Genomic DNA, 18,928 nt, shown 5'->3' on the forward strand with positions numbered 1-18,928 from the left:
CACACTCTATTCACACTATGTAGACCATGTGTTTGCCAGGTCACTAAGCAAGTTTTAATAAAATTTTTAAAAAGAGACTGAAATCATACAAAATATGATGTCTAACCACCAATAAAGAAAACTAAAAAGTCATAATGGCAGCAACAAAAAAATTGGAAAATACACACCCATGTAGAAATTAAACAGCACTATTAAGCTACAAATGGTCAAAGAAAAAAATTCAGATGATATTAGAAAATCATTAGAGTTAAATGAAAATGAAGGCACAATGTACCAAAATTTATGGGATGTAGCAAAGGCAGAAATCAGGGAAATTTATGATGGTAAATGTTTATATGTTTTTAGAAATCTCAAATAAATATGCTACTTTTACAATTTGATGAACCTGGGAGTTGGGGAACTACACAGCAAGCTGAAAACTACCAGAAAAAGAAAAGAATGACAAGCAGACATGAAGGAAATAGCGAATAGGAAAAAATTGAATTACTAACTCCAGAATTATTTTTTAAAGATCAACAGACATTTAGCTAAATTGCTGAAGAAAAGGAGAGAAAAGACAAGCATTTAAAATTATATATGAAACTGGGAATATTATAATGGACTTTACACAGGAACTACAAGATAAAACAATTACATGCTAAAAATTTAGATAACCTAGGCGAAATTCCTAGAAACACATAAACCTCGTACACTGAAGAAATTTATACACAGTTAAACTCAAAGAATGCATAAAAATGAAGAAAATGACTGAGTAATCAAAAATAAAGGTAAGGCCTGGGTAGATTGCTTCACAGGAAAATTCTACCACACATTTATCAAAGAAGTTACTTTTGTCTTTTCTAAACAATAGAAGAGAAAGGAACAGAAATCTATGTAAAAATCCCATTATCTTTCAATTATCTTTTCCCACAAAATTTCTGAATCCCTCTCATGAGGCTAGCATGATTCCACAGCCAAGCGGATAAAAACTTACCAAGAGAAAAGTAAGGACTAATATCCCCATAGATGAAGCAGGACATAAAAGGGAAATTCCTCTATATACTAAAAGACATAGAAAATGCTATAAACCTATCGGGACAGCAAGCAGAGTAAGGGTTTTGCGGTGGGGGTGTGTGTACAGTGGTGGTATCAACTTGGAGATGATGTCAAGGAATCCAGGAAGAAAAAGAATGTTTGGAAACTGACTGTGGTAGCAGTTGTACAATTCTGCTTCATGTGATTGAATTATGGAATGATATACAAGTACCCCAAAAAACTAGAAATTATTTTCAAAGCTTTGTATTTAAATATTTTATAAAACAACCTTATCACCTTCAAAGTACTCTCCATTACATTTAATACATTTGTCAAATCTGTGATTCCATTCTTGGAAACATTTTTCAAAAAAAAGTTTGGATGGCTGACAGCACTTCCCTCGTTGTTTTCTTCATCTCTTCTGTCATCAAATCACTGTCCTTTCCTGTCCCCCTTTATTTGCAGAACAGAAGTTGCACAGAGTGAGGTCAGGTGAGTAAGATGCATGGGGAAAAACAGGCTTGCTGATTTTTGTCAAAAACTGGCACACTAAGATGACTGCATGAGCAGGTACATTGTCGTGGTGGCAAAACCAGGCCCCCGGTCAGCCACAAATCAGGCCTTTTTCAGTCACACACTGTTATGCAATCTTTTCAGAACTCTAGATAGAAAGCATGATGAACAGTCTGACCTGGTGGAACAAACTCCAAGTGTACTACACATTGACATTTCCCTCCAATCGAGAAGTTGAAGGACATCCAGAACAAGGTTCGTCATCAAGTGACATTTCACCTTGTTTGAAATGAGAAAACTACTTGTACACTTGGTTTTCCCATAGCACTGTCTTGAAAGCTGAGTTCAACACAATGGTTTCTGCAACATTTTTCAAGCGCAAGAAACAAAATTTCGAAGCTGCATGCTGTTCTCTTAAATCGGCCATCACAAAAAAACAAGGTTTAAAAGAAACTACTTTTATAAAAAAATTCATTGTGACCAGAGAGAACCTACCCAGGCAACGCCACTCGGTGCACCAATTCAGAGCAAGTTGCTTGATGCTCACTTAAGCAGGGAAAATGCCTACTATGAAAGCTCTAGCCAGCAGAGCCTTTGCCCATTTTGTTTGTGTTCGTTTGGGGGGCTACCCCCTTGTATGCATTAGCCCCTAATGAATAATTTTTATAAAATAAAACTATGCCAACTCACAATGACCCTTTTGGACAGGACCAACAGGCCCCTGTGAATTTCCCAGAATGTAATGCCTTATAGGAGTAGAAAGCCTATTTTTTACTTCCTGGGAAGAGCTGGTAGTTTCAAACTGCTTTGTTTTGAGAGGTTAGCAGCCCAAAGAGTAACCACTATACCCCCAGGGGTCCTAGAAAACCCAATAGTTACCATTACACTAAGAGGAGAAAGACTGACAGCTTTCCCATTAAAATCAAAACAAGTCAAGGATGCCCACTCTATTTGGCATTGAACTCAAAGTATTATCGTGAGCAATTAGACAAAAGAGAAACACGGAGCACTAAAATAAGAAAGGATTAAAATAAACTGAAAGAGACAAAACTATTTACCTAAAAATTCAAATTCTCTTTTCAAAATAATACTGAGTTAAGATGATTTTTAAGTAGAACAAGTAAAGAAAAAGAAAGAAAATGTTGGTATACCACTATTTCTGAGATGTTGACTTTGTTTCGTTGAAGATTTGCTTGAGCACTTAAAAACCAACCAACTTCAGGGTGAGGGAAGAGAACTTTAACTTGTATTTTCAGTATTTGGTATTAACCAAAATCAAGCTTTGTGTTAGCAGATTAATTCTGACTCATGACAACCCTAAAGGACAGGGTGAAATTTCCCTTGTGGGTTTCTGAGATATCAGCTGTCAATGGGAGTAGAAAGGCCCATTTCTCTCTCGTGTAGTGGCAGCTGGTGGTTTCGAAAGACTAACGTTGTGGTTAACAGCCCAATGTGTAACCACTAAGCTACCAGGGTTACTGTAATCTGCCTTCAAATGGATTCTGATTCCTGACAACCACACATGCAGAGATTAGAACTGGTACATGGGTTTTTTCAGGCTGTGACTTCTCAGAAGCACACTGCAAGATGTATGTCCAGAGGTGCGGTTGGGTGGGATAAAATACCAGTCATTCAGCTTAGCTGAGTGCTTAGTTTGCACAATTTAATTAGCAGCCCTATCAGGCTATAAACATATACTGAGCACTGATTCTTAATCATTATTATTTTGATTCCCTTTAAGAATGTTTATAATCTTTTATTAGAGAAATAATCACAAGTACATGATAAACATTTTAAAATGATTTCAAGAGTACCAAGAATGCCTTAAAGACCCTTCCAGGATGGATCCAAGAACCTGAAATTAAGAATCTTGTACTAGGGGTATCAAATAGCCTCAAAGGGCTACAAATAATAATCAGATAAAATAATTGGTAATCTACCTAATATCTACATTTGTTTTAAAAAGCTTTTTAAAAAATGGTTCGGTTCTGAAAACTCTGTCACATTGAGTAACACAGTAGTCTGAACTGACAGGATTATCAACCATTCTATTGATTTAGTATTTTAGTATGATATTAATGGAACAGGGGGAAGGACAAACAATAACATAGGTTACAATTATATATACAATATGACCATTCTGTACCAATGCTGTCATATTAAATGTCGATTAAACTGTCCTATCATTGCTTGAGAGCATAGTTAGGAAAGAAAAAAGCATGTCAATTAGTTTTATCATATTAGATATTTTATCAAATATTGTGATTAGAATCAGCTCTCAGAGGACTATGACATAAGCAAGCTTTACAAAGATGCAAGAATTACAAATGTAAATATCCATAACTTTCTAATCTGTTAGCAATACAAGTCTTTCTGAAGACCCGCACACAATGTAAAATTGCCAAATTTAATGCATAAAAGTTCAATAATTACAGCAAAAACACTACAAGAGTAAAATGGTACAAAAGCATAGGAACAAATAAGTTCAAAATAAAATTTTCACAAATGATTTTTTTCTTACTTACTTAGAAAAGAAGCGACCCCCTGTGGGTTTCTGAAACTGTAACTGTCTATGGGAGTAGAAAATCCAGACTTTCTGCACTCAAGGTTCGTGGTCTGCATTGTGAAAGAAAGGCTTACTTCCACCATCCTATAGCCAAGAACCATCTAGGGAACTGTTCTACTCTGCAACAAATGGACCCTTTAAAAGACAGAACTGACTTGACAGTAAATAACAAGGGACATCTTAGAATTGGAGGCATTTGTAAATAAATTTATCAGATAAATTAAGATGTGAAATAATGTAAACCAAAGCAGTTCCCAGGCAATCAGCATTTTGATGAGTTATACAAAGGGTAAAAACAAGGTTTGTTTGTTGAATTACTAAACCCCTAACCATAAACCCAAAATGCCATTGAGTCATTTCTGATTCATAGAGAGAAGTAGAACTGCCCTGTGGAGTAGGAAATCTCATCTGTGGCACAGCTTGTGGTTTTGAACTGCAGACCTTGTAATATGCAGTTCTATGTGTAAACAATACACTATCAAGGTTCTTCAAGGGGAATTATAGTTGTCAGATACTAAACATCCAGGAAAATATAAATGGTTGTAACATTAAAGGGTGTAACCTTTTGCCAAATAGAAGGCAAAAGAAACAAAAATATTTCTTAGAACCAAAATCTCTACTGAACTTTGAAACTGTAAGTTAACTTAATAGGTAAAATGTTAAGTTCCTTTAATTTTATAGTTAGTCTTTTCAGATTCTAGTATGTACTTTATTATATCTATATGTTGTTAGGTGCCACCGAGTTGGTTTTAACTCAAAGTGACTCCATGTACAACAGAGTACAACAATGGTATTTGAGAATGATGAGGGCAACGAATGTACAAATGTGCTGGACACAATGGATGGATGCATGGATTGTGTTAAGAGTTGTATGAGCCCCAATAAAAAGATTCAAAAAACAAACAAACAAACAAACAAACAAACAAACCCACTGCCCGGTTCTGCACTGTCCTCACAATTGTTACTCTGCTTGAGTCCATTGTTGCAGCCACTGTATCGATCCATCTCTCCATACCCACATCCATTTCTACAACTATTGGCTTTATTAGTTAATATTTTGGATTAATCTATTAAGACTAGAACCTTTAACTGTGTGTGAACATCAGGGATAATGAGATGGATTACAAATGTGCTTAGTTTTAAGTAGCATAATTTTAACACTAGAGCTCTGACTACAGGCCTCAGTTCTGTCAGTTACTAGCTGGTTGATAGTCAGCTAGCTATTTAACCTATTGGTTCATCTATAAAACAGTTACAAAACCCATGTTTATAAAGACTGTATGATAGCATGATAAAATTCAATCAATGAAAATACTTTGTAAATTCTAATACTCTAAACCCAAAAAGCCCCTCTTCCAAAACTATTATTATTATTTGTGAACTATGAATTATTATGGACTTTCTAAAATTACAAATTGGATTCAGTTATAGTCAAAGGTGCTTAGACAGTTTAAAATGAAATAAAATGGTTCATTTCTTATTTACCTGATGATATGAAGTATTTGATGAATGCATTAATTCTTAGACATAATTATTGTTTATTAAGAAAAAAATAATAGGCTTCGGTGTCCTATTTTAACCAAAGCTCTTAAAGAGAAATATAAGGATTACTAACGTGCTTAGTTGACATCATTATAAGCATGATCAACTAAGCAACTGACAAATATAAGTATGAGAATTACGTAATTCTCAATGAAATGTAAATACATTTTCCCTTATACCCGAAGATTCAGATCCATATTTTGTTGTCATCTTCATCTTTTGGTTGGCTATCTGAGCTCAAATAAAGACCATTTTCATCCAAGTGATCTATTATAACTGCAGAATGTAATGCAAACATTCAAAATATTTAATGGCTTCTTCACAAAGAAATTCTAACAGATTGGATTTTCTTTAATCTATACAATCAAATTATTTTTATGTTCCACAGTAGTAACTTTTCTCCATCTTGGGACTAGCCAATGCCAACTCTTGATAGCTTTATAAGAAAAATGCTGAATTAAATAGGATTTAAGAAATAATGGAGTAAGAGATATAAAAAACACAAAGCCTGATAAAATTACAATAACTCATAAATTACATTCTGATCACTTAATTACTGTATTTACTATGAGATATTTAACGCAATAAATGTTTTCCTAGAAGCTGTCCATTCAGTTACTAGTCATTAAGTGTAAGGAAAATGTACACTTAATGTAATGTACTTGAAGAAGAACTAATTATCACATTTGTCTCAGGTTTTCACTACCTGCTCATCTCCTCCCTCTTCTACTTCCCCAGCCTCTCTAAACTGGGCACTAGGGCAGAGTGGGGCACTTAGGAGATGAGAGAGCCATAATCTTCCTGGAAGTCAGGGTTCAAGCTCAGTCTTCTTTCCTTCCATGCCCAAGACAGAGTTCATTCAGATTGGCTCTCTTCCAATCAGGAAAATTTTCTAAAGTGTTATACAAATCATTCAGCTAGAAGGGGGGAGGTGGGGAGGAAGAGAAAGTTAAAGGGAGAGAAGAAACAGAAATGAAGGAGGGAAGAAAGAAGAGAAGAAGCTCCTACATTGTCTTCTAAGTGTTCACAAAAGAATTTAGGATAAAAATACATTCTTATGAGTATGGGAAGCCAAATATTTTTAAGGTAGTATTTTTAAAATTGTGATAAAAATATACAAATCAAAACATTTCTGAATACAACATTTTCAATTACATGAGCATGATTAAATTTCCCAAAGTAATGGTGGTGCTACCATTATTAGGGGTCATGATTTTTTAATTATGTAAAAAGATCACATTCTTACATTTTGGATTTTTTTCCTGAGGTGGGTATGGGAGTAGCAAAAATCTGACATTAGATATTCATAATTACAGTTATTTACTTTTCTTTAGGCCTCTTGGTTATAACAAATCTCTTCTCAGTAGTATAACCCAACGGTTCCCAAACATAATGGGTCATATAATTCCCCAAGGAGAACTGGGGACTTTAAAAGTACAGTGCTCTAACCTCCCACCTTTCCTATACATGCATTTCCTAAGCATAAGTCTATGAGGAGAAATGTTTGATAATCAGCCAGGTTTAAATAATTGTTCTTTTACAGCTGTCTTCTGTATTTTAAAAATACAAAAGCAGACTAAACTTACAGCACTACAAGGTGTTTAAGATGTTCTTTACTTCTCCAACTTAGTACCATTTAATGCTTTATACAAAAATAATTTATAAAATCAGAAGGATGCTGTGATAGTTGGGCTTACTGTGCCAAGTAGGCCTCTAAAGGAAAATGAGGGCCCAGTTTAAACAGGTCATAGCTAGACGGGAGGGCAACCAAGGCTTTCTGAGGCACGTGTCCCCTCTCTCTTTCTCCCTGATCAGACCAGGGTGCTGCTGCTTGAGCTAGTACTTTGCCTCAACGGTGTGCTGCATTAACTGTGGGCCGAGCCAACCCATGGTCTTGTCGCTGTGCATCTCATTAGGGTCTGCTTCCCTACCTCCAGCTCTACTGACTGTTGCTGCCCCACCCTGCCGTCTGCTGCCTGAGGGCAGGCTCTGCTGTATGGACTGGCACAGCAGCTCTTGGCCTGGCAGCTGAGAATTGAAGGACCTTCAGTCTGTTAACTGTCCCACGGGAGTGAGTTGAAATGATCCCTCTGTACTGCAGTATGGACTAATCAGCTGTTATAGTCCTTTCGCCATATAAACATATATATATATATTATATAGTCCTAAGTGTCCTGGTTTTGTTTCTCTAGAGAACCCTGCCTAACACAGATGCCTAAGTCTTAGATAAAAGTAAATCAATTAACAAAAGCAAAATTATCAGCTACTCTGACCATATCATGTGCTCTCACTTAGGAATAACAGTGTTTTCTTGATTCAATAATTGGGGTCGCAAAATAAATGTTAGTAGCAACATACTTGGTAGAAATTAGGAGTAAATATATCTTTTTTGAAGACAGTTCAGACCTAAGTTGATAATCTATAGATTTTATTAAATTCAGTTACTGACTGTTCTAAAAAGTATCAGGTTGCCTATGATTAATACATAGGGACACAAGAAAGCAAAGATCTTAAGGGAGCCCTGGTGCCATAGCGGTTGCTCCCAGGCCAGCAGCTCAAAGCCTTCAGCCCCTTGCTGGGAGCAAGACGGGGCTTTCTTCTACCGTAAAGAGCTACGGTGTCGGGAACTCACAGGGGCAGCTCCCTTCTATCTTACAGGGAGCCTGTGGTTAGGAAACAACTTGATGGTGGTAGAGTTTGGTTTTTGCATTTTGTCTAGTTAGTAGTTAGAAAATAAAATCAAATTTTAGCCTACTGCCCCATATTGTGTATATTCAGAAACACAGAACGGGAGGATATGTACAGAACAAAAGAAAACATACTTATTTCAAATCAGTATAAATCATTCAAATGTAATGTCTTTGGATGTGTTAGAGTTTAGAATTGTTTCTTCAAATAAAGGAAGTTTTGTTGGTTTAATAGCAAATTACGTAATGTAGGAGGGGGTTTCAAAAACTTCATGGAAAAAATCCATTATCTTTGAATTCTATTTTCCATGAATTTTTTGAAGATCCCTCATATTGCCACAAAAGCATGAACATGTTCATCAAATAAAACATCAAAACAGGAACCTATTCCCAGTTTATGAAGTACAGGAGTGATGCATATGGCTTATGGGGGGTAGGAGGGAGAGGGGAAGTGGGGAGCAAACAATGAATGTGGGATGGGAGAGGGAGCATTAGAACAGATTGTGATGATGTATACACAACTCCATTTAAAAAGCAATTTAACTATAGAAGTGTGCAACATGTGAATATTATATCAAGAAAACTACTTAAAGGCACTGAATTATACATGTAAAAGTTGTGGAATCGGCGAATGTTCTGTTGTGTATTTTTTTGCCACAGTGAAAAAGAAATTAAACAATGAGTACAAAGAAGAAGCAAATGTTCTAGGATTGACTAAGGTGATAATTCTACAAATCTTCTTGATATGATTGAACTATTGAATTGTATGATATGTGGATGAGTGTCAATAAAATGGTATAAAAATCACATGAACCTATTTTTTACTAATACAGCCTCCATCTATATCTGTATACTTCTGGAGGTGGTGTGTTATCTCTTTAACTTTCCCCCAAAGAATTCTATGTTATACCAATTCTATTTCCCCCAAAGAATTTCAAATTATACCAAATCAAAATGAGTTTTGGCATCCTCAAGGAACTCAAATAATGTTCCTGTGAGATGTTCTAGGATTTCTGTGAACAAAAGAAAACAGTCTGAAGGGACTCAATTAGTTTGAAGGTTGGGTGGAGTAAGGTTTCCCAGTGGAATTCTCATAGAACGTGCCTTGCCACCCTTGAAGAATAAGCAGGTGCACTGTCATGATAGAAACAATTCCTAGATACAAATATCCTAGCTTTCTCACCAACAGTGTTTGCCGTTTACTTAAACTTCTTCCTAACAGGTCGCCATGATGGGTCTATGTGCTTTGAGGAAATTTATCAAGATTACCTCTTTGGAATCTAAAAACACTCACTATAACCTTTTGAGCTGATCTGTCTCTCTTGATTTTAACTGGCCTAGCAGTTTGCCTCAGAAGCCACAATTTAACTGAGACCTTGTTCTCTGGATCACACGGATGATTCCAAAACTCATCCCTAGTTATGATTTGTTCCATGAGATTTTGTTCATTAGCTTTCATCTTGTTTAAAAGACTGATGGCTTAAGAGACCCTCTGAGCTAGGTGATCTTTGAGCAATCCTTTGTCCCACGGCACAGCAATTCTCCCCCCTTTTAATAAACACACCCCAACTAATACAGGTTAATTTTGAGAGAACTTGTCTGCAGTCATCCACTGACCAAAAGATCGTATATATTGCTTGGAATAAGCCCATGCATATATGAGCTGGGACCTTAGCAGGACTCTTTTTTTCAACTTATCCTCTTCCGATCAAGTTATCATTATTTAAAGCACACAAACTAACAAAAACCCACCGAGGAAGTGAAATTCCAACATTCACATAAAAGTAAAGCTTGCTATATGCTATTCCAGGTAATTATTTCTAACAAATTCATAAAAATAAAGTCATGGAAGTTATTGTTGAAAGGGATAAAAACAACTAAGACTGTATATACTAGGGTATAAGCTGAGTTTTTCAGCACATTATAATTAAAAAATTTTTTCATTGTCCATAGGGTTGTTATGGGGTTTCTTTTTAAAAAATCATTTTATTGAGGGCTCATACAACTCTGATCACAATCCATACATAAATCAATTATGTAATTGTACATTTGTACATCAATTCAGCACATTTTTAATGCAATTATGGTGCTAAAATGAGGTGTCTCAGCTGATATTTGGGTTGGCTTATACTCGAGTATATACAGTATTCTCAAAAGAAAAACTAACACATACATAAATAAATTAGGTAATCCTGGGCTAAGAACTCTAAGCTACTAAAGTTTCCTTCCTTTGTACAGTATACCTATTACCACTTGCTAAATTTTTAAGTTGCAGCAAATAATTCTTTTTTTAAAAAGTAATATTTATGGTTACAAGAATTTAAACAAAATTTATTTAATAACTGAAAAGTAAATATGGCAAAAGATACAGTAGCAGAATTTCTAGAGCCATCAACTTGCAAGAAAGAAAGGACACTCCCTTCCGAAAACAAAAACCCGTCAGCAAACTCTAATATGACTGATAAAAACCTTTTCAAGGTAGAAAAGAATACCATGAAATTAAGAAAAGAAAGAATAAGTATTATTTCTTATATTAAAATAAACAACGATAGGAAACAAGGGAGAAAGAATAGAGAGAAGAAATAAGAGTTAAAAAACTTAAAACATTCATACTGTCAGTAATCATCATCCATACCAATACGAAGAGAGGCAGATTAAAGAGTTATTTTCCTAAAGAATAAATTATGTGGTTCAACAATGCTATACTGCACCCAGGATATATCATCCCTTCTGTGGGGCCCTTCTGTAAGGAAGTGTCCAATGACCTTACAGGTGTTTTTTGAATCTGCACTTTGTCTATGCTTTTTCTACAACAATTTGGTTGCTTGTTCTTGAACTTCTGATACCTATTCCCGTCAACACCTCATGATCACACAGGCTAGTGTGCTTCTTCCATGCAAACTCTGTTGCTTCCCTGATAGATGGCTGCTTGTTTATCTTCAAGCCTCCCTATTATGCGCTTAGTTTTACCTAATTAATCATGTTAGACCTGCATGTGTTCATATGTATAATTAAGATCATTTGATGCATGAAATTCAAGATCGATGAACCCTTCAGGAATTCTAACAGGAGTAATGAGGCCTTGAGGGGTACAGAAACGGGGTGGGGGAGGGAGTGATAGCAATGCAGATGATCTAACTAACCCCACTGAAGGGAAATGAGGTAACAGAATGACAGGTGTAAGGATACACTGGAGGTGCAAGATACAGGAGGTGAGGGGGAAGGACTAATAATTATAATATTCAATATATTAACACGGGTTTTTGCAGGGTTGGGAAGGGGAGGGTGGAGATAAAGGGGAGCTGATAACAAAACAGTGCAGAAGATAAAAATGTTTTAAAAAAAGATATTGGCAACAACTGTATAATTCTTCTTAATCTAACTGAACTACGAATTGTTAAAATGTCCGTACGAGCTCCCAACAAAATTGGGGGTGGGGGGAAAAGAAGTAATAAATTTGATGAATTAATTTTTAAATGAAATGAGAAAATTTTAGGAAAATATTTGGTGCAAGCTCTTTGTATTAACATCATAAGCTGACAGGTAATAGTGTTCTTTACCATAATTACACCACTGATTATAAACTTCCAATACATCAACATAAGAAATAGGAATAACAAAAAGTAAAATATTTACACCTTATCCTTTCTAATAGAAAATCACTGTATTTTATTCTCTCCCATTATGTAAGAGTATGAGGTCTAAAACAAGACTTGAAAAAAAAGTTTCTATTTTCCTGATGTCTATGGCCAGTGTCTAACACTGTGACTAATACTATGTCTATTATTAAAACTAGCATAATTTGTTGAATAAACCAACAAATGATCTCCCAAATCTCCTGCCCTCGTTTAATAATCTTTGTAGCTAAATGCAATACAAAAACATAATTTTAATTTAGATCTGAAGTAGTAACAAAGTCCTTCATTAGGGTCTTTACTTTCCATCATTTTTTTCTGCTTTCATCTTTTTTTAAAATCGTTTAATTAGGGTCTTATACAACTCTTATAACAATCCATATATACATCAATTGTATAAAACATATTTGTACATTCATTGTCCTTGCCCTCATCATTCTCAAAAGATTTGCTCTCCACCAAAGCCCTCGGCATCAGCTCATTTTTCCCCTTCCTCCCCGCTCCCCACTCCCTCATGAACCCTTGATAATTTATAAATTATTATTTTGTCACATCTTGCACAGTCTGACGTCTCCCTTCACCCACTTTTCTGTGTTCCATGCCCCAGGGAGGAGGTCACATGTATATCCTTGTAATCGGTTCCACCTTTCCAACCCACCATTCCTCTGCCCTTTCACCCTGAATTCCCTGAGTTTCCAGTTCCTATCTGTACCAGTGCACACCCTCTGGTCTAGCCAGACATGCAAGGTAGAATTGGGATCATGTTAGGTGAAGGGCAGGGGGATGAGGGGGTATTTAGGAACTAGAGGAAAGCTGTATGTTTCATCACTGCTACATTGCACACTGACTGGCTCATCTCCTCCCCGAGATCCTTCTGTAAGATCTCCAGTGGCCTACAAATGGGCTTCGGGTCTCCACTCTGCACTTCCCCCCTCATTCACTATGGTAAGATTTTTTGTTCTGATGATGCCTGATACCTGATCCCTTCAACACCTCGTGATCGCACAGGCTGGGTGTGCTTCTTGCATGTGGGCTTTGTTGCTTCTGAGCTAGATGGCCGCTTGTTTACCTTCAAGCCTTTAAGATCACAGATGATATATCTTTTGATAGCCGGGCACCATCAGGTTTCCTCGCCACATTTGCTTATGCACCCATTTATCTTCAACGATCGTATCATGGAGATAAGAACACAATATGATTTTTTGATCTATGATTACTGATAACTGATCCTTTCGGCACCTCGTAATTTCACAGGCTGGTGTGCTTCTTCCATGTGGACTTTGTTGCCTCCGAGCTAGATGGCCACTTGTTTACCTTCAAGCCTTTAAGAGCCCAGATGCTCTGTCTTTTGATAGCCAGGCACCATCAGCTTTCTTCACCACATTTGCTTATTCACCTGCTATGTCTTCAGTGGTTGTGTCGGTAAGGTGAGCATCATAGAATGCCAATTTAATAGAAGAAAGTATTCTTACATTGAGAGAGTACTTGAGTGGAGGCCCAATGTCCATTTTATTGTGATATAACACGTGCCCACATGATGCTGATTCTGCAGGTTTGGGAAGTACACATCAAGAACCACTATTTTAGAAGGTATTCTGAGAACTACAATACTTATCTTTATCAGTCTTAATGTTAATCAGTGGTTTCATCACTGATTTTAATCAAGGTTTTGAAAACATTTTAATAACAATTTGTCTTCCTCCTGATTATACTGTCAAGTATTTTGTTTGTAAGTTCTTTAAACACAACAAGGTACCACTGTTTTATAGTAAATATATTTATATTTGCTTCATAACTATTTTTATTGTTTTCCATTCCTTTATAGTATCATTATCCAAGAGGCTCTGCTAACTTAGTGGATTACAAGTTGGGCACAAACCACAAGGCCAGCAGTTTGAACCACCATCCATCCATACTGTGGGCAAAAGATGAGGCTTACTACTCCCTTAAAGAGTTACAGTACCCCATTGGGTACTTGTTCTGTAGTATTGCTATGAGTTAGAACTGACTCAGTAGCGTGTGCTATTGGAGAACATTTTGCTTCTATCTTAAAAACAACATTGAAGGCTTCCTTTAGTGTGGGAGTGCTGGTAGAAAATTCTTCAGCTTTCTCTTGCCCAAAAATGTTCTTTATTTGACAGCAATCTAAGAGCTGTTTCACTGGGATGTAGAATTTTAGGTTGATAGGTATTTGCTGTCACACACTAAATAACTGCTTCTATTGTTTTATGACTTTGATTCATTGAGAAGTTCACTGTCATTCTTATTCCTGCATATTTGAAGCAATATTTTTCCTCTGCTGCTGGTTAAGAATTCTTCTTGGTGTTTTTCACTTTTACTGTTATGTATCTAAGTATAATTGTTCTTCCACAAGCAGTGGTCATGAGGTCAGACACAACAGATTTCAATCTAGAACTAAGTTCTTTAGCTGTACAGACAAATATAAAAAACTCAAGAGTGCATAGCATCTTCAAACTCATCAGGAAGTCACACAGTTATCCACACACACACACATTCATGGGCTTCTCCTTTCCTTCAACCAGACACACAAAAATATGCATATTTACCTGCGACAAAGCTGGGGTGGCATGCTGGTTTTGTCTTATACTATCCTGTTTACAGAAGTATAGGAGCAAATGTGGCAGTGAACAGTTCTCAGTGCAAATGTGGTCCCATAGGGGAGTTACTTCACAGTGACTATAATCAGTACCTAGCATAGTCCATATTTGTCTTAAATTACTAAAGAGTTCCAATAGAAATGGCCCTATGAGAACAAAAGACTTAGAACCTGATTTTCAGGAAAGCTACTCTTGTTAACTCATTCTCTGGAGTTCAAAAATTTCTTGAAGTCCACTTAAATGCCTTTCATCAATTTTACTCAGTTTCCAATATCTTCAATCACCTATTTTTGTTTATTTGTTCCCTTTTGTCCTTTAATTGGGTCTGTAGAAATTCAACTTTCTCATCAAGAAACTTAATGTGTTTAAATATTCGTGTATATATGTATTTTGTAGAGAAAAATTCTACAGTAGACTAGTATTAAATGAAGTACACATCTAAAGTCATTTCTTGTAATCTGATCCAACTTTTCTTCTTCCGATAAATGTGCGAGTTCAACTGGACAGTTACTGAGTACTTACTGGAGATTAATAAGGAAAAGGAAGCACAGTGTGTGCCCGGGAGGAATTCAGTTTCATAAGACAGTTGGACACAAATAAGACAATGTAATAATAACTAAATATGCACACAAGATACTGTACATAAAGGGAACATCAAGGTCAGCAATACTTTTTTCCATTAATAGAATTCTAATATTACTTAAAACAGTTTTTTTTGATAATGCTATACAAAGCCAAAAATAAAATGCATGAACACATATCAATCCATATTTTAACCTATAAAGAAAACTCTACTGTATGTAAAGACAGTATCACATTAAGCACCAAGGTAAAAAAAAATTACATGGAAACTTACCCCATCTGGCAGTGCCCTCCAGCACACAGCACTAACAAATTCATTTGTATCATCTTCTTTTCGATCTTTATCCAGTACACTTTTGACTGTGTCAAACTTAAAGGTTAGCAAGGTCTTAGAAAGTCCTTTATAGTACAGGTAAAGAGAGTTGTTCTCACTTCCTGAAAATAAATAAGAAAAATACTGACAACGAGGCAACTCAGAATTAGAAAATCACATTTATATGTTTCTATCTCTCAAATTTTTACCTTAAAGATTAATTAACTTTTATGTCAAATATGAAAAGTCAGATCATCAGATTTCTTGGGGACAATATGGAAAAAGAATTAATAAACAAAAACTATATTTTACTTATAGAAAGGAATCATTAATAACTATATTACAATACCCCAAAATTTAAGAAAAAACTACCAGTAAAATCATTTATGAGAGTTCTACAGAGTTGTTGTTAATGCTTGCAAAGCAAGACTGCTACATGCATTTAGAAAGATTTCTGAGGCTGTAATGTTTTATGGGAATAGAAAGGCCTATTTATACCCTTTGGTGAGGCTGGTGGTTTCAAATTTTGGACCTTGCAATTAAAAGCACAATGCCTAACCACTATGCAACAGTGAGAAACTGTCTGTCCCGTTGCCTTCACCCTTGCTGGTACCCGGTGTCTGCCTTCCGACAGGCCTACGTGGCTCAGCGACTCTGGGAGTTGTAGGCGCCCTGCCATGTTTCCACTGACCTTGGATCCAAACAACTCTGCACCCACCAGCCTGTGATCTCCCGAATTCCAGCTTGAGTTTTTGCATCAGTGGCCTGCAGCTGGGTAGGTCTGAAGAGAGCCCCAGCTAGCACAGACCACAGGGATGCCATGGGCCCCATGGACGGGTTGGTCTGGGATGCATTCTTGATATAAAATTAGTTCTTGATATGAAAATTGTTTTCTTATACATAAATAACTGTCACTGGTTTTGTTTATCTAGACAACCTAGTTTTCCACAAAGGGTAAGTAAAAATGCATTGCAACGAAATCAAAGAAATCTTTATAAAACGAAAGTAACAATATGTGAAGCTATTGCTTTTTGGTATTCTCCATCTAGCTCTGCACACTTCTGAAGGTAGTGCTTCTATCTCTAACTCTCGCCCCAGGGAATTCAGCACTCTGATGTATGCCGCACCAAAACAGCAGTTTTGGCATCCTCAATGGATCCAACTGGTGTTCCTTTGAAAGGTTCTTTGGCTCTTGGGAAGAAAGAGAAGTCTGAAGGGTGAGACTGGGGCTGTTGGATATATAGGATATAGTTTTTCAACAAGATCCTCATCAGACAATCCTTGCTATCTCTGAAGAATGAACAGATCATTGTCCTGATGGGGGGTAAAAAAAATCCCTTGGTATGACTTTCTTGGCCTTTATCTCACCAATGTAGCTTACTTTTTTCCCTTGAAACTTATTCATACTAAGTACCCATGATTGTCCTCTGTCCTTCAAGAAAATCTATTATGAGTACCCTTTTGGAATCTCAATAAAATTGTCATAACCTTTTGAGCAGACCACTGTACCTTGACTTATCTCTGAAGTCCACCCAATTCACCTTAAAATGCTTAATCCATCTAAAAATGGTTGTTTTATATGAAGCAACATTCTCCTAAATGTGTTACAAAGCTTCAATAGCTTAGAAAGCTGCCTAATTGAATTTTCTTAAAATCTGACAGGCTCTGATCTCAAAATATTTTTAAATCATTTTAATAGAGGGGCTCACACAACTCATCATAATCCATACATACATCAATTGAGTAAAGCACATTTGTACATTCATTGCCCCTCAAAACATTTTTTTCCCCACGGCACGAAAAAAGTATTTATTGAAGGCACCACGATGAACCAAAAACAAAGGTATTACAGAGAGAACTTCCCTGCAGTCATCCACTGATCACAAAGACATGTGTTTTTGTGTTTGGAATAAATCCATACATCTATGAAACAGAGCTTTGGTAGTGATACTTCTACATTTAGCTTTATATAGGAATAGTTTAGAGCCTATATTTTTGAGCATTTTATAAGGTAATTTATTATAGGAGATATTTGCTTTGACAGTGTTGAGGCTCATGATAAAATAGGACATATTTTACTTCATACACTTATTTTATTAAACACAGGGCACATGACTGAAAAGTACAAATGAGTTCATATATTCAAGCACTAGATACCAGAGCATTTAAACAGTCTCGACTTTGATTTTTCTACTGCTGACTTAGGTTTGAATGGTCAACAATAAAATTCTAAAACAGATCACTTAATGAAGATATAACTAGAGAGGAAAATAAGTTCCAAGTTTAAGAAGACAAATCAAGGCTCTAAAATAAGACATACTGTTGAGCACTTATTTTCAAGCTTCTCTAAAATACATGTAGGAATTATATGGCAATGGAGAATTACCAAACACAGCTTACAATCTCACAGCACTTCACAGAGCTGGGTGCTCAACAACAGTGCCACCAGAGAGCATCTCGTCATGCTGAGCCATCGAGTTCATCACACTAACAGGACAGTACAGACTGTTTCCTGATTTGGTATGTAGACCATTTCTACTGAATTCCATTTTTATGATGGATGCTGGTTTAAAAGTTCCAGGAAAAATGGATTTCACTTACCACAAGCTATATAATCTCCATTGGAAGCTAGGCCTACAAAATTTTTTTCATTGATATGACCCTTGAAGGAACGTAGGCAGTATGGTTTCCCAACATTCCAAAGCTTTAGTTGGCTGTCTGTTGATCTAGTATAAAAACAAAGATTTGAAATGCATTTACATTTTCAGCTCACGTAGCATAATCAGTAAAAATTAGAAGCAATCCATTTTAGTGCCTATGAAGATAGAATTCTGAAATCAATTGATGTCAATCTGCCATTAATTTTGTTTTGGGAAAGATATAAAAATCACTAACCTCAGTTTCATTATCAGTTAAATATAAAAAATGATTTCTATCTTATAGGACTAAATAAATCCTATAAGACACGGCAAAGATTAGACATCACCACCATCCTACCACCGGTGTCCATGGAGAAACTGCACTACTCCAGCAATGCAGTTTCCATTTAATTTGTTTGCAACTGTTCACCTGTACTGCTCTCATGGACATAAACTATTGTCACAGCTCAGTCAGCCCTCCAAGGTTAGAAAAGCATATACTATGAGCTACTTAAAAGATCATATAAATAAAAATTATTTAACAAATATTCACTGGTAACCTTATCATACAGAAATAGTCTTAAGACTTCCATGAAGGCCATAATTGTTTCCTTGTGACTTTTATCTTAAAAAGTGACCTTATTGTTTAATTTGCTTTTCCTAAGCCTTTTGTATGTTACGTTTTCCTTAAAAACATATAAACATTTATTTTATATTAAATTACATTCATTTTATATTAACAATTATATTATGCTTTCAATCACAGTTTACATGAGCGGTACTCAACCTGTGGGTTGCGACCCCCTTGGGGGTCAAATG

At 36.0% G+C, this 18,928-nt stretch overlaps 1 protein-coding gene across 2 annotated transcripts in view; it reads right to left on the reverse strand.

Moving 5' to 3' along the window:
- Nucleotides 1-18,928, reverse strand: part of COP1 (COP1 E3 ubiquitin ligase) — a 199,783-nt gene that overhangs the window by 38,279 nt on the left and 142,576 nt on the right. For both annotated transcript variants that reach the window (XM_075527809.1, XM_075527804.1), the window contains exons 17-18: nucleotides 18,072-18,196; nucleotides 15,432-15,592 (exon numbers count right to left, since the gene is read on the reverse strand). In XM_075527809.1, the coding sequence (XP_075383924.1) occupies nucleotides 15,432-15,592; nucleotides 18,072-18,196 (286 nt within the window). The remainder of the gene's footprint in view (nucleotides 1-15,431; nucleotides 15,593-18,071; nucleotides 18,197-18,928) is intronic.

Source organism: Tenrec ecaudatus, chromosome 1 (assembly GCF_050624435.1).
Source record: "Tenrec ecaudatus isolate mTenEca1 chromosome 1, mTenEca1.hap1, whole genome shotgun sequence".
Lineage (NCBI taxonomy): Eukaryota > Metazoa > Chordata > Mammalia > Afrosoricida > Tenrecidae > Tenrec > Tenrec ecaudatus.